We start from the raw sequence: 16,781 nt of genomic DNA on the forward strand, positions 1-16,781 counted from the left end.
GGTGAAAAGCTCCCTTTAACGCGGTCCAGCGAGCTGGAAGCATCACGAGAGCCAATGCAGGGTCGACCAAGCGCACCTTTTAGCTGACAGAAAGAGAGAAGAATACTTACAGTGGAATGGTACGATGGTTAAATAGATATACCGGCGAAAGTATCGGGTGGCGATGTTAGAAATAAGAAGATAGGAATAATAGAGACGTAGCAGGACGATGAGAGCTTACATGGGAGAAGAGACTACGATATATTAGGTAGTCCTAAAAGTTTCTTTCGTTTCATAAATGAAATAACACGTTCGTCGCCACGTCACCCTTATCTATGTGACGGGTATACTTCCGTAAGGGCCCCGTCACCAAAATATGGGTGACACTCTTCTTGTTCGAGTTAATTAAATATAGGATATTATATATATAATATACAACATAAAAATATTAAAAACACATTATACCATACTTTTTATTAATTTATATTCTGCATAAAATATTACATTATGCTATATCGTATGGTATTTGTTAAAACATTCCAAACACATTTGAGGTGATTTTGAGCATTTCGAACAATAGTTGTAGACTTCGTCATCACTACTCTCCTCACTTTCAAATATATCTTCACGCTGTTTACAGAACATTTTGAGGATGAAAAAATCACGGATGTACGTCTCACAAGTATGCTTCTCGACTAAATGAAAGATCTGAAATATCTGCCATGAGATACCGCGGAATATTCTAGCTGGAAAGCTTATCGCTTTCTCCATTTCAGAACTAAATAACCTTTTCTTTACAATGAATAGAAAGCGATAAACAATAAATTCCCGCTTGTCGCTCTATTTACGTTCTGCGTACCGGCGGTCGGATTTGGGCCCCGCAGGAAACTTAGCCGAATCACGCTGGGTGACGAACGTGATAATAGATGCACAACATTTTTTCTTTTATATTATTTTATAGATTTATGTATGATCGATTTTGTAGTAATAGAATAAAATGGATCAAACGTAATTCAATAAAATAACATAAAACAAAAAATATCGTGCATCTGCTATTTCCTTATGAAACGAAAGGAACTTTTCGGACAACCTAATACAACGCGGACAAATAACTTTTATTATCGGGATGAATATAAAGTATAAAGAGAAAGGTCAGAAGATTCGCCGAGGCGTGTGGATTCCAACTGAATCAGTCAGGATCCACTTAAGGGTGTAATATTTGCCTCGGGATAGACGAAATGGACACGTTTCACGTTAAGCCGAATTTACACTGTTTCAGTTTGCAGGAACAGGGCGGATAAACGCTGCTTTCGTCCGAGTATGAAACGAGAACGAAAGCAGCGTTTATCCGGCGTGTTCCTGCAAAGTGAAACAGTGTAAATTCGGCTTTACGCAGTGCAAGCCTCGTGACGGTCTCGACTGTCTCTATATTCCCAGAGAGGCTAATTGGGGAAGTCATAAACTAATCGTCTACAATAGATATATTAGGACATATATCGCTGCTTCACATCGATAGTGGCACAGCTTGAAGAATTTCAAATTCCCTTTTATCGGATAGAAGCTGTACGTTGTGTTTCTATCGTTATCATGTGAAACGGTACGTTTGTTTAGGGTGTCCTTTATTTTATAAGGAAATAACAGACGCACGATGTTTTTTGTTTTATATTAGTTTATTGAACTATGCAAGAACGTAATAATAGAAATAGGAGGAAATAGATCATACTTAATTCAATAAAATAATATAAAACAGAGATTATTGTTCATCTATTATCACCGTATCAGAAAAAAGAAACTTTTCGGTCAACCTAATAATTCTGTCGAGATTTAGAGGGTCAGAAGGAAGCTGGAGATTCCAGGAAAATCCATGAAACTGCCAAGTACAGATAGTTTATAATTGAAGAAATGGCAAACGTAGAAGTTGCAAAGATAAAAGTAGAAGAGTTTCGAAATCCATCGATACAAATGAAAGTTTGCGAATCGACAGAACGGAAGTTCTACAAAATTTAAGAAATACGCGCGAGCTTGACAATTCACGGTAAACTGAGAACCTTAAAAAGTTCCTGCAACCTATTACAACGGTGCAATCAAGGGACAAATGAAACACATAGAAAGAAGTAAATGGCTGCAAAAATAAAAAGGTCAAGAGTAATGGAAAAGCACACGAGAAAAGAGAAAAGAAGGGAAATTGGAAAAAAGGAAAAAGACACACGAAACGTATACGGAGTTAAGCTGCGCGTATCTCCTTCTCCCTTTCATTTGTCCCTTCCGGTTGCTGTTCGTTTCCTGATTAAAACCATCGCAACCAGACTAACTTCGATAACCGTGTACAATCGCGCAACAACGTGTTATTATCTCTGTCGAGGCTACGTTATATGGACGTACGAGGAAGAAGGAAAATCCTTGAGACAGAAATGGAATATACAATCGCTTAGCTAACAGCGAAAACAGCGATAAAAAGCAGGTTAAACGAAGAAATATCTTTGTTCATCCGCCATTAATATTTTTATTTGTTTTCTCTGGTCAAAATAATGCTGAACAAAATTAATTACTCCCGATTCTTTGTACTTTTGTCGTATTGGATTTGACGGCGAGAAGTGACCTTGAGCAGTTTACTGATTCGCACCTAGGTATGGCGAGTTCTATTCTAAAGAAATTGGCTCATTTACGGATGAAAAGTTTCGAAAGATTTTTAAGACAATTTTATCGTCCATAGTACGCATTTTTATTAGCTGAATTATCTTTCGTAGCTTTTGTTATCTTTACTGGCGTCATTTCGTTACTTTATTGCCACTCCGTATTATCCTTATTATCTTTAGTATCTCTGTCGTTTAACTGTTCTCGTTACTACTGTGTTACCATTATTTGGTGTCTTTAGTATCTTACACTATCTATTCAGTATCTAACATATAAATATTCAATTTTTATTTATCTATTTGATTTTTATCCTTCAAACGTCAGATCTCGGCTAATTTTTCAATTTAAGACTTGCTCGATACGCTTATCAGAAACAGTATTCGCTAATTCGATTAAAATTATTCCAAGGTTCCGATTACGGCATATAAATTTCTGGAATTAATCTATTAAAGAAAATACAGGAAAACTGAAAGAGAAATTTCTCCACCGATAAGGCCACGCGTACTCTATAAATACGAGAAACTCTAAAGAAAATTTCTTAAGCCAAAGAAACCACAGGTAATACTATTGTACTAGAAATACAAGAAACATGAAAGAAAAATTCTTGAAGCGAAAGAGCATGGGTAGTATACTAAAGGCAACTAAGCTTCGCCTAAAGCTTCGATTTCTCCGCAACACCCTGAAATCGATACACGAAACAAACCCCATAAACACGCCCCACGCACGGCAACCCGGTTCGTATCGCGAGCAGTCGCTCGATGATAGAATTTTGACAAATTTGCCCGCGTTCTAATCGTGTGAGACGCGAGATAACATTTAATCATTGCGAGGTGATAATTGGTTTACTTCTTCCGACAATTTTCCAATAAAAACTCTGTTCTTCTCTCGATGGATTCACCGCGTGGACGTTCGAACGTGGAATCGCAACTGTGATGCATCGCATTTACGAAACGATAATTCAGGGCGTCGTGTATCGTCGATCGTTTCATAATTCAGCGTTCGGAGGCGCGCGCTCGCAAGAAGCAGCAATGCTTATAAATGATTTCGCCGTAGCTACGCGATGCATCGCGAGACGCCGAATTATCGATCCTTCAGCTTTCACCGCGTGTTTCATGCCTCGTCGCTGCCGGAAACGGTCGTTGAATAACGATTTCCAGGTTTTCTTACAAATTGTGCTTGCGCTATATATAGTCGGTAAATGCACTGGTTAGCGAAAGTATTTGAACATTTATCACGGACAACTGTTACCTTTGATTTCATGAAAAACTTGAAGAAAATTCTCTCTGTTGTATGAGCAAATTATACGAATTAATTAGATGAAATAATTATACGAGGAAATTAATTCTAGAGTTTTATCGAGGATCCTCGAAACCTACAGGCTATCGCTTAAATTATGGAAGAAAGAAAAATTTCATGGCTAAATGGTGGAATTATTAACAATTCGCCATTTTTCAGAAATTTGATTAAAAATTTACTTTACCAATTTGTGTGATTCTTCTAGGAAATCAGTGATAGATTGATATCCATCAAAATGTAAATTGCCACAGACATTTGTAGTCTGCGTATAAACACGTTTGTCCCAGATGCATTATTCTTAACTCGCACTTTATTTCCACAAGTATTAGGTCCTCCAAAAAGTTTCTTTCGTTTTATAAGGAAATAATGGATGCACATTTTCCGTTTTATATTATTTTATCGAATTACGTATGATTCATTTTGTTTTATCAAAATAGAGATCACAACGTTCGACAGATTAGATTTCGTGTTTGTATAAAGATGCATCGTTGTAAAGACGAACTAGTATATTAATAACAATGATTCTCGGCGAAGAACGAAAACATAACAAAATAAATTATCGAAAATCCCATATTTCGAATCTTTATCCACTTGAAATAATTTTTCTACATTCGTCCAAGCAATAAATCAGAATTTTCTATCGAACAACGAATCGTAGTGGATCGAAAACGACCAGGTTAAACGCCGCTGATCGTGCAACGGGGGTGGCAAAAAAGTACGACAGGTTCGGTTGAGGGAAAGTCGTAGAAGAAGGCAGTCACCTACGGAGCTTCCTATCGTCGACGAACGAAGGGGAAAAGAAAGTCGTTCCATGGATATAAGAAGAGAAGAATATCGGAATCTTCGATGCAATCGTGAAAGAACAGAAGCGTTTCTGCGGCTGACGTGGCATCGGGGTGGAGCAATTATTTAGACGAGTTTCGTGCCGCCTTCGTGGCTATCGATCGCTTTCGAGACAAGGTTAAAAATATCTATTTGCATGTCGAGATGCATTATGGTAGATTAGGCTATGTGGCTCCTTGACTCTTAGTGTCGCTTTTTTTCGTGTCGTCGTTCCACAGCCGCACGAAGGTCAATGTTAATGGAAGCGAAATTTGTGAATGGAAAGCAGATTGCTGACTGTGATTCGATTACACGGTAGAACTGCATTTACCTGAACCAGAGTTCAACATTATTCGAACTGTTTTCAGTAAACGTTTGTCTAAGATAATTACACGAATAAATTTATCGTGGTCGAATATCTTATTCGCATGATAATATCACGCGTGATATTATAGAACCGAATTAACCGAATAAACCGACTAAATTCATTTCGGTGGAATATTTTATCCACGTAATAAATAAATCTGATGTAGAACAAGCTGTTTAATACTCGATGTGAAACTTTTTGTGATTGTACGATGAAAAAGAAGCAATTATGAGCTAATAATAAGCTAAGCTCGTTTATCCTTTTAACATTTTGACTACCACGTTCTTACGATTGTAAAAATTGTATGAAAATTGACAGTTAGGGCAGTTTGAATATAACCGATAAATAGAAGATACTTTGAAATAAAAAGTGCCCCATTGAATAATTAAACATTTTTATTAGAACATCAATAAAAAAAAAATGAAAACAAATCTTGCATCTAACGGTGCACTGTGTTTGCATCCACATCTTTGAGGGGTAATCTACGAAAATTATTATAAATATACCTCAGAAAATAATCGTAAATGCTGCTTTATAATCATATAATTGAAGTTAGAAGTGTGCGCATACCTTACTATTACATATACAATGAGCAAATACTGTTTACTAACATCTTCTACACGTTTCAACAATATATTCTGCACGTTTTGCTTACGACGAAATAGCGAATGCGAATGAATGGTTTGTTGAAATAAACGAAACCTTGTTATAATACGTCGCTATCAACTGTTAGCAAGACGCCACGGTGGTCACCCGTGACCACCAATAAGATAAACGGTCCATTGGGGAAGAATGTTGTCTTAGATCATCAATTTATTATTATTTTTCCATTGTATGCTTTGAATAATAAAAATACTCCCGTGGCGTCCTGAGCGAAATATGTGATTTCAGCGTTGCAGTCAAAGTGTTAATAACGTTCAAAATCTAAACTAACTATTGGGTTGGCATCTAGGCGATTGCGGATTTTGTCATTAGGTGGTATTGACAAAATTTAATAAAAAAAATTTAATAAAGTTAATAATAAAAAGTTAATAAAGAGTTAATAAATTATGAAAAAAGAAAGTTAATAAAGAAAAGTTAATAAAGAAAATGAAATCTCTAAACGCGTGTATTACAGAAAAAGAACTACCTATATCGTGATAATAATTGTAATAAAAGATGTACGTTTTAATAATCATTCAAGTAATACGTTCAACGCTTTTCAAAGGCTAAAAGCCGAGTTGCGATCTTCATTTCCAGTGACATATCGTGATACGCGAAGACTGCATGCTTTTTCCGGGATCAACGTCGATAATTCTCGTTGAGCGAAAAATAAATCGTCGGCGTAGGTGTAGGAGAGAAATCAGATATCCAGGTAACGTAGAACTGGTTTTCCGAATTTATCGGACTTCGATCCGATCTTTAAACGATTTGTAGACGAATCGACAGTTTGTACGCCCAAAGGATTCGGAAATCGACGCGCAATTTCAATTTCAGTTCTGTGTTTTCTCGTTGAAAGAGGATATTCGCTTAAAATAGCGATTACCGTATTGCTATTTGTATCGCGAATTTTTATTCGAAATATTAGTTGGAATGAGAATTTGTAAATGCTAGTTACACTGAGAATTCATTTTTATAATTGAAAATAGCTTTGACGTGCGTGCATCTGAAAATCTGCGTTTTCCTTCTTATGTTTAGTTTAAAAAACAAGAGATGGAATTTTTTAGGATTTTTTTTTTTGGAAAAAAACAGAGTACTCACTTTGGGATGTCGCCGATCTTCGGTGGTCGACATTTTCGCGCAGGAACGTCGCCCCATATGTTGTACGCTGTAAAAAAAGTACAATATTTTTTAATACTACATCCGCATTTCTATTCATAATATTCTATCAAAGGAAAATTAATTGGAACTGCAAAATTATAGTATTTGTAATACTCTATTTTTGTTCTTACTTATTTATCTATTTTCATTTTGCTATTTGTATTTTTAACTACGATACTCGAATGAAAATGAGGCAATTGAAATTGTAAAAAGAAATCTATTTTTAATTTGTAACATCCTAATGAGAAAAGTCGATTGGAACTGTACGACTACAATATTTTACCTCTTTGCTTTTCATTCAATTTTCTACAAGAATTTCAAGCATAAATTGGAAAAAACAAGTTGTCTGAAACAATTTAGAAAAGAAGCTAAAATTCTAAAATGGGTTCGAATTAGCTTTCGTTATGGAGTGAAGTTTCGATAATCGAGCGGCTCAGCCTTAACGAGTTCTCAGCTTCTGAATTAACACGCGGACTTTTCAACTTTGCGCAACTCCAAAGTTCCTGTCAAAGTCTCGAAGGTATGCGAAAGTTAGACGTGCAGACGTGTCAGCGGCTTGTAGGGATTTCGAGACACAGCCGAACGAAATTTCGAAGATATCCAAATTCAGCGAATTTCCAAAATTCAGTTGCTCCAAGTTTCAACATTCTACCGACCCAGAAATTGCCACGAAATTAACATCGCACCGTAGTCACCTGCGATAAATTTCCCACTAAAAATTATTCTCTGATGAATGAATTCTAAACGAGAGAAGTTTGGTCGTTAAAATTTCGTACACACTGTATATACCTGTACAAGATATCTATTTGTTTAACACTAGAACTACCGATCGTTAACACGAAGCTATTTCTACCAAAGTCAGCCAAAATGACTGGTCTTAAAAAATACCCAATAATAGAATATTTTTATATTTATTGATTTATTACTTTCTTACAAAAGGAATTCCATGTTATGTAGTACATTTTTGGTATTATTAATCCATCTGGGACCATGATCCCTAAACGAGGGTTAGCACATTTATAAAATTGTACAACCAGTCATCTTCACTGCTGTGGTATTTCTAGTGGTATCATCTAGTAGTGATATCATCATATCGAATGATACGCAGTAAAAATTTGAAAAACGTGTGTGAAGTTGAACAAAACGAGGAAACTGGTTAATTGGGGTTCGATAAACAGATTGCAGGACCCTTTTACACTTGGACAAGTACCAGTGATTTTGACTGGTATTGGTATAAGTAGCCTCGATACAAAATTATTTTCAGTTCGAATACATAAAAAGCAAAATAAAATTCATTATATTATTCTTTTAGTTATCGTTGCGAAAGTCATTACACCCTTGCGGGGAAAAAAATATAACATGAAGTCAATTTGACTGGTGTGGTAGTTCTAGTGTTGAACAAGATGAATTTGTTGCTATGAGATCGAATCAAATGTACTCTGGTATATAGCTATATAAAATGAGCACCGGTGTCAATCCTTACTTTATATAATAAATAAATAAAAGTTAGCATTCAATAAACCTTTGTATGGAAATTGAAAGATAAAAGAAAGCTACTTGTTTGCGGTGATGAATTTTTTAAAATAACGCTACGGTCCAGCTATTTCCTGATCGGCCCTTTCAACGCAGGATAATTGCTTGTTTGTTATCGGTGTTATTGAAAATAGGATGAAAATCGAGGCGGACATCGACGTTGAAAGCGTTCGATTCGAAAAACTGAAATATCCGTGTTAATTGTGCTTCGTTGTTACACATCAGCCCTCTCATTCCCTCATCCCCTGCTCGTTTATTCAACTTTTATTCCTTTCATCGATCGCTCATCTCGAAAGACATTTACTAATTATAAAGTTGGCTGTTCACTTTGAACACATTTGCGATGCACAATGTCCACTGTCCGCGCTCCAAACTCTAAACTCTGATTAAACTGCAACTCTTCATTTTTGATGCTTTAACCCTTCCATGAAGAGTTAAACATTACATCCGGCCAATTTATTTCCACTGCAAATTAACTTGGCCAGGCTACACGGTGCAATATTTTTCTTTAGCAAGGTATTAACGAATTAATTTGCATACATTTTTGTGGAAATGTTACAAATGGGAAGTATATAAAAATTAAAGCAAAGCGCATATAATATGGACAAATATACGAAACGTATGTAAATTAGAATTTGTTTAATGTTTCTATTAATTAAAAAATAGTTTTCTTACGACTATATTATGTTTCTTCATTTTAAATATGGAATTGATATAAGTTCATTAAACAGAATGGGTGGTTATTAAAATTAAAGAAAAAATGAGACTAAAGTTAATTACGGTGAAACCAAGAAAAAGTACAAGTAAAAACATTTCCTGGAAACTGTACGCGACACATACGTCCTGTCAGGGATGAGAGAATTAACGCAAAATGTACTCGTCATTGCGACAACATTTCTTCTTTTGTCATTTGAAAAAGTCTCATATCCCTTTAATTATGCTGTGCAAGCGTAAACTATGTCACGCACAAAATGTTCTTCACCGTGGAAATATTCGATGAAAAGGGAAAAAGTTATGTGCGTGATTCAAAGAAAAGATAACACTAAAATTTACACTGATTATAAAGTTAACCTAAATTCAAAATAAACTCTTGCATTTAATCTAGAATATTAAATATTGCCTACAAAAAAGAAGAAGATAAAAATTGAACAATTGAAGAAAATTAGCCGATGCAAATCACATTTTTGTTTAAGCTTAATCGTTGCTTATTTTAAGCAGAAATCGTGAGATTTAATCTAATTCTCGGCTGCGTATCATCTTTTCGACTAGTAGAGCATTTCCAGTTATTTCGAATGTCGTCGAGGTAAAACACAATTTATTGCTAGAAGTTGGAAAGTTTGGCTTTCCGCTCCGTCGATGGAAAGCAGAGGTATCGTAAACTCAAAAGTTTCTTACAGGGCATAGAAGGCGAATCAGGTTATGGCGATTCTTGGAAACCGATCTTGGAACGAATCCAATCGTCACGAATCTGCTCGTTATCGTACGTAAGATCGAACTGGTGAAGAAAAATCGTGAACGAGCCGGCTTCCATTTCGATGAAATTCTGTAGGCTTGAAAAACAGCCAAAAAATGGTAAATACTCGATAACTCGAGTTTAACAGAGTTACGTAAGGGAAAAATGTTATCGATAACAATTGAGTGATTTTTTAATATGTACCAAGGAAATGTCAGTAGACACGTTTTAGAAACGTGTTAAAAAATTTCGTTGGCCGAATGTTCACTCGAAAAAAAATACCTGTATATAACGTGCACACGTATACATAACGACCGTGTATATTAATAAAAACAATAGCGTTGCGTTCTTCATTGGAAAAATAACAGTGTACATATGCAGAGTGTAGAGAAAGCTTGGGGATAAACTTTAGGAACGCGAGTACTTGGATAGTTTTGACCAGGTTTCCAAAAATACGAAATATAGTGACACGATTTTGATATTTCCCTTTCTCGTCACTCTTTCCAATCTACCAATTTCATTACATTCCATTTCAACAGAATTCATATTTCTTGCCTGTGAATTTTACTTTTTACTTTTAGGAAGAGCAAAAAAAAAAAAGAAAGAAAGAGAACATTGAGACTTGTATTACGTCTCGCAATTGAGATCCTGGCCTCCTTGTGAACTGACCACCGTCACACTTCTTCGCTATCGCTAAGTTTCGTGCCCTTAAGACCTTTTCCCTAATTGACCGCTGCATCGTAATTCAGGTAGCTAAGAGGCTGCTTTTCTATATATATCCCGAGGATGCTTCGGGAATTAATCGAAAAAATTCTATTCTCTTGACAAATTGAGCGTGAAATCGCGTCAACATTAGGCACACAACATCGGCCACATACCTCATCACCAGCTTTCAACATTACGCTCAACCAACATACCATAACCTTACGCACATTTTCAGAAAAACCTTCAACTGAACAGCTTCTCCGAATAGTCGCACATTGACAAAACAGAGTCGTATCTCTTTAGGCTTTGTAAAAAAAATTATTTTATTTATGATAATAATCTTTTTCTTTATACGTGGGGAAATCCTCATGCCCCCTCCCCCGCTCTTGGAAGCGACTGAGTAGTGTCGGAATTTATGATAATAATCTGTGAAGGTTCATGTGTAGAGGATGGTTGGTACGTGAGGTTTAAAGGACGAGATTGTTGAAATCGTCGAATATATTTAAAATAATAAATTAATGTACAGCCATTAATCGCCGAGTCGTTAATACAAAGTACAAATCGCAGAATAAAATCGCGGATGGAAACTCGACAAATGTTCGTCACGTAACTCGGTAGATCGCTCGTGATACTCGGAGATACTCGATGATACTGTTAGATACTCAGTGTGTACTCTATTGCTCGCGATCGCGTCCGTTTATTTATACTAGTCGGGGGGAAGTCGGAAAATTTGAATTCGTCTTCATTCGACGGTTGCATGTAGCGGCGACATTGTTTTGTCCGGAATTTATTTATTCTTACATTACGTGTATCCTAACGATCTGGATACTCCGAGGCAAAACAACAACATGATTTGAATTGTCCTTTAACTCATGTGCCGCTACAAATCCAATAATGTTTTATTTAAAATAATTCATCTTGTAATAAAATCTGAAAGAATATTTTCCTCGTATAGCACACAATATGAACATCTTGCAAGTGCGGATGGTTATTGATCAATAAGTTTGAAAGCTCCAAGTGGAAAATGAATGCCGATGAGATTGGGGTTCGTTGGCCACGATTAGTATCTGTTTTCAATCATCGGCTTGATTTCATCCGTGATTTGATTACTTCCGATAAATTGGCTTAATAACGTGACAAAGCATCTTGCCACGCTTCGATTACTAATCCGTTGTCGATTTTTAATGAGCAGGGGAATTGGAACCGTGGTTCGTTTTACGCGAACTTTACCATCTGTCGTTCTTATTTCCTCTCTGTTTTCCTTATTTCTTCCTTTTTCGTCTTTACGTCTTACGCGAAATATCGAACATCTTTTTTACCAAATGAAGAAAAAGGTGGTGAATTATTCGAATGGAAGGAACACGATGTCAGGTGACTTGACTAATGAGAAAACTCGATAAACTCCAACTTTTTCCTATTAATATTGAGCCTTTCAACGGTGATTATTTACTTCCACGAATTTATTTAGTGCAAGAAAATGATATAAATAAACGTAAATTCTCTACTTCTTAATTTATCCAGTTAATCAATATGGCTTCTGAGCAATTCGTGCTTCAAGTTAAGTAAATAACAGATTATTTGATTAATTTGAGAACTAGTAGTTCTGGATTGATTTACAAGGTAAAAGACATGAGTATTTTAATATTACAGTCGTTCGAAGGTGATACATCATTAAAGTGCATTACAAATCGAACAGACAATTATTGGGTTGGCAACTAAATGATTGCGGCTTTTGTCAATAGCTGGTATTGACAAAATCCGCAGTCACTTAGTTGCCAATCTAATATTTGTGTTTTAGTTCTATTGAAAGTCTTCAATTTTCATACTAACGTAGTTTCGATTTCTCAATTTGCCTAGTCACATAGACACGGAGATTCGGCACCTAAGAATCGCTCATTTCCTCCTTTTATCCGCGGTTTCGTCGCCCTCTGTGCACCGATAAACTTCGTTACCCCGTTATTGCACTCGGCGAACGATAATTAATTGAAAGGTCGATGATCAAAGCCGGACAACTTTTCGTCCGATTGGAACGAGGCGATTGATCTAAAGGAAGCGAAGGAAATTAGATGAAGCACACGATGATAGATAAGAATCGACTTCGAACTTAATTACTTTCTCCCAGAACAGCTTCGGAATATTTTGACAATATCAATTTATGTCATCATAATACTGTTCTCTACGCTGTTCTATACGTACAGCTTCCATTCTACAACTTGATTTTATAAAGTCATTAAAACTTCTAACGCTACTCGCTGCACAGGCAATTAAAATTTAAAAGACGAAAGGCAGAAAGGTTATATCTCTTCAAGCTCTAATTACAAATATCTAAAGTGACATGGATTAAACGAAATTAAAAAGTTAATACAATTATAGCAAGAAATTAGAATAAACGAGATAATTAGAGGAAAGATTGGATGCAAGGAAAAGCGACATCCTATTAATCGTTCAAATATTAATACTTTAATTCAAAAGTCAATTTTTCTAGCAAGTTTGTACGATAACAAAATGAAGGGGCAAGACAGGTGTAAATTTGAATTCACACTTTGCTCGTTAATATGACTCGATTGGCTGCTAACTCGATTGATAGCCATCGACTTCTCAGACGACGCCATCCGACTCAAGCAAATTTACCTTCCGGTAAGATTCATTAACTAACTGTATTAAAAAAATTGCCATCGTCTCTGGTTGGCGTCCTTCGTGCCCCTAAGGCTAACCTGTTGCCCCCGTTTCCCGTGAGAAATTTCGTTACCGCGCTGATGCACCCGCTAGACGATAATTAAACGATAATTAATCCCTCCGCTGGAAGATTCGACCGAGCATAGAGTCATCGTACTTTCCATTATCAAGAATTCTGTTGGATTTTCTCGTCGTCAAGAGGAATATCTAGAAGTTAGAAGGACATACTCGTTTTCCAGGTATAATATTGCGCAATTTCGTCACAGAAATTGCAATCTTTCTTTTTATATTTTTTTATTGCGATCAAACAATAATTCAAATGTTTCTAACGTTGATTTCAGTGGTTTATTTCAAGATCGATTCTGAATGTTATATTTGTCTATAATTATCGTTTCTATAAAGCTGCTGTGCTTGTTTCTTGATAGACCCGCGAGATAATAACGAGAATATTAACGTTTTGTTAACGCATTTTCTTATATTTCTTAATGGAATCCTAGGAAATAGCTAATGTCGATTTTAGCCACAATTGGCAAACGATTTCTTAAATTAATGCCAACGTTCAATCTTCCTCTACGTTTTTCAATCGACGACTATTGAAATAGAAGGTATAAACAATTAAATAGAAAATTGCAAAATTCAGATCAGAAACCTTCTTACATTTTCCAATGAAATCCTAGGAAATTGCTAATGTCGATTTTAGCCACAACTGGCAAACGATTTATTAAATTAATGCCAACGTTCAATCTTCCTCTACGTTTTCCGACCGACGGCTATTGAAATAGAAGGTATAAACAATTAAATAGAAAATTGCAAAATTCAGATCAGAAACCTTCTTACATTTTCCAATGAAATCCTAGGAAATTGCTAATGTCGATTTTAGCCACAACTGGCAAACGATTTATTAAATTAATGCCAACGTTCAATCTTCCTCTATGTTTTTCAATCGACGACTATTGAAATAGAAGGTATAAACAATTAAATAGAAAATTGCAAAATTCAGATCAGAAACCTTCTTACATTTTCCAATGAAATCCTAGGAAATTGCTAATGTCGATTTTAGCCACAACTGGCAAATGATTTCTTAAATTAATGCCAACGTTCAATCTTCCTCTACGTTTTTCAATCGACGACTATTGAAATAGAAGGTATAAACAATTAAATGGAAAATTGCAAAGCTCACATCAGAACGTTTCATTTGACTTCTCAAAGACCTAACCACAGCACTGGCTGTTTATCGACGAGTAAAGGATTCCCAATAAACCTTAGAACGTTAATCGTTGGCGAAAATTTGAGAGGAAGGAATTTAACGTTAAACGCCGCAAGGAATTTGAAAGGTGGAAATTGCTGGTCTTCTCTCGATCGAGCAAGCGAACAATACGATCGGCGATCGTCTGTCGAAGGAAGAATTGAATGGGGAAAAGCGGTATGAAGAGCAGAGAACGAGTCGCGGGTCATTTCCAATTACTCCGCTAGACGACTCGTAGGCACAAGTCAATTGTTAAATCGCCAAGGGTCCACGAATCGCTTGGAGCCGGATCTGTGTTCGTATTATCTCGGTCATATCCTCTTTTCCGTCCATAACTAGTGCCGGCTAACTCTCTGGCTGCTCTTAGCTGGAATCGTTCCAGTCACACACATCTATATACTACACACGTGCAGAGATATCGATCGCGATGACGATGGAAAAATAATTGTCAAGATTGCGATCGCTCTACTTCACGTGCACGGCTTCTGCTCGAGACGTTTGTTCGTTTCGTTCGTTCACTGGAATGGGCAAACAACAAATCTCATCAGTTTTCTCTTGATATACTTATGTCACTTATTTATCTTGCCTGTTGCGGGGAATAGAAAGATAGCGAATGGATTTAAGTCGATTATGATTAATCTGTGGATTTTTGCGCACTTAAGGGAAACTTAAAGGTGCGGAAATCCACCTGAGACGCAAAAATATATAAAATATCCGAAATAGAATATACTCGTTATGATATTTAATGGACAAAACAGATTTCTTATCTAGATTCCTTTTTTTTTGTATTTTTTTCTTTTTTTTTTTTTGGTGATAATATAATTTATGTTATATGAATATTAATTTGCATAAATATACGCACTCTGGTTACGTACGATGTATTAACGAAATGTACAAATGAGAAAATCTCCCTCTTGATATATCTGTTTCATGCATTTATCTTACTATTGGGGAAACAGTAGATTAGATAACAAGAATTGTTTTAGTTATGATATACGAACCAAGCGAGTAAATAATGAATTTAAGTACTGTTGCGAAAATAAATGACGAACAACGAAAGAAATAACCTAAATACTGTTGATATGTTTCTTTTTTATGTATTTGGTGTCTGTAAAAATATTTAAGCAAATAAGATAAGTGAGAATTGTATTTTTATTTGATAGAGAATTTGGCTCGATCATAGCATATCGAACGAAATGAGCAAATAAGAAATTTGAATAATATCGATATAGATATTCGTGTCAAGAAATGGACAGTTTGAAACGTTCGTAAATCATCTGCTCGCCATTAAGTTTATCGTCGACTCGGCACGTGGACTTTTCCAAATCGAACGCCAGCATTTGCGCGAGTACGTGTGCACAGCACACACATCACCTTGACACACTTGCGGAATTAAAGGGATGCGTGTACGGCAACGAATACGCGAGCTCGTTTATCATCCATCCTACCGGATGAAATATTTTCGCAATTATACAGAGGCATAACTGCATCTCATCCGAGATTTCGTTGCTTCAAATTATCCGATTGATATACCCATGATATGAAACGTCGTTTCTGTGAACAGATATCGTCCATCTAATTTCGCCTTACTACCAAACTTTCGTCAACTATGTTGAGAAGGAGAAATTTATTACAATTTACGCATATTAAATATTGATAAGATTAAACGTTAATTTTGATTCAATGAATGAATTAATTTTAAAAAATAAATGAAATAATTAATTTATGTAGTTTCATTAATGTAAATGGCGATATTAAAAATTCACTATTAGCTGTTGTGAACAATCGGAATATAAGACATTGCTGTATTCTTCAATTAATTTTGTTTATACTACTATTGTATTAAATCCCTACTTTACTGCATTCCTATATTCTTAAATATCTACATTACTATGTTTCTATTAGATTGTCCGAAAAGTTTCTTTCGTTTCACAAAGAAACAATAGATGCACAACATTTTTCGTCTTATATTATTTTGACCATTAGTTTTTTTATCCTACAATTTACATCGTATGATCCATTTTGCATTACGTGCAGTATATTAACACGTGTAATAAAATATAATATAAAAATGTTTTTCATCTATTGTTTCCTTCTAACACGAAAGAAACTTTCCAGACAACCTAATATTATTCTTGAATCCCTATATTCCTAAATAGTCAAATTTCTAAATTCCAATATTTTTATACTTGCCATATCCCTCTCTTGAAATTCATACATTTACAAATTCCTATATTTCTGAGTGTCTAAATTTCTACACTTCTATGTCC

The 16,781-nt window shown here is 35.6% G+C and overlaps 1 protein-coding gene across 3 annotated transcripts in view; it reads right to left on the minus strand.

Moving 5' to 3' along the window:
* LOC138187604 (uncharacterized) overlaps positions 1 to 16,781 on the minus strand; it is a 100,435-nt gene that overhangs the window by 50,010 nt on the left and 33,644 nt on the right. For all 3 annotated transcript variants that reach the window (XR_011175221.1, XM_069128556.1, XM_069128557.1), the window contains one exon: positions 6,839 to 6,905. Coding sequence is in view for 2 of the 3 variants with exons in the window: in XM_069128556.1 (XP_068984657.1) it covers positions 6,839 to 6,905 (67 nt within the window). In the remaining variant the exon portion in view is untranslated. The remainder of the gene's footprint in view (positions 1 to 6,838; positions 6,906 to 16,781) is intronic.

This window comes from Bombus flavifrons, chromosome 15 (genome assembly GCF_040668555.2).
Source record: "Bombus flavifrons isolate JBK064 chromosome 15, iyBomFlav1_principal, whole genome shotgun sequence".
In the NCBI taxonomy this organism is placed as follows: Eukaryota; Metazoa; Arthropoda; class Insecta; order Hymenoptera; family Apidae; genus Bombus; species Bombus flavifrons.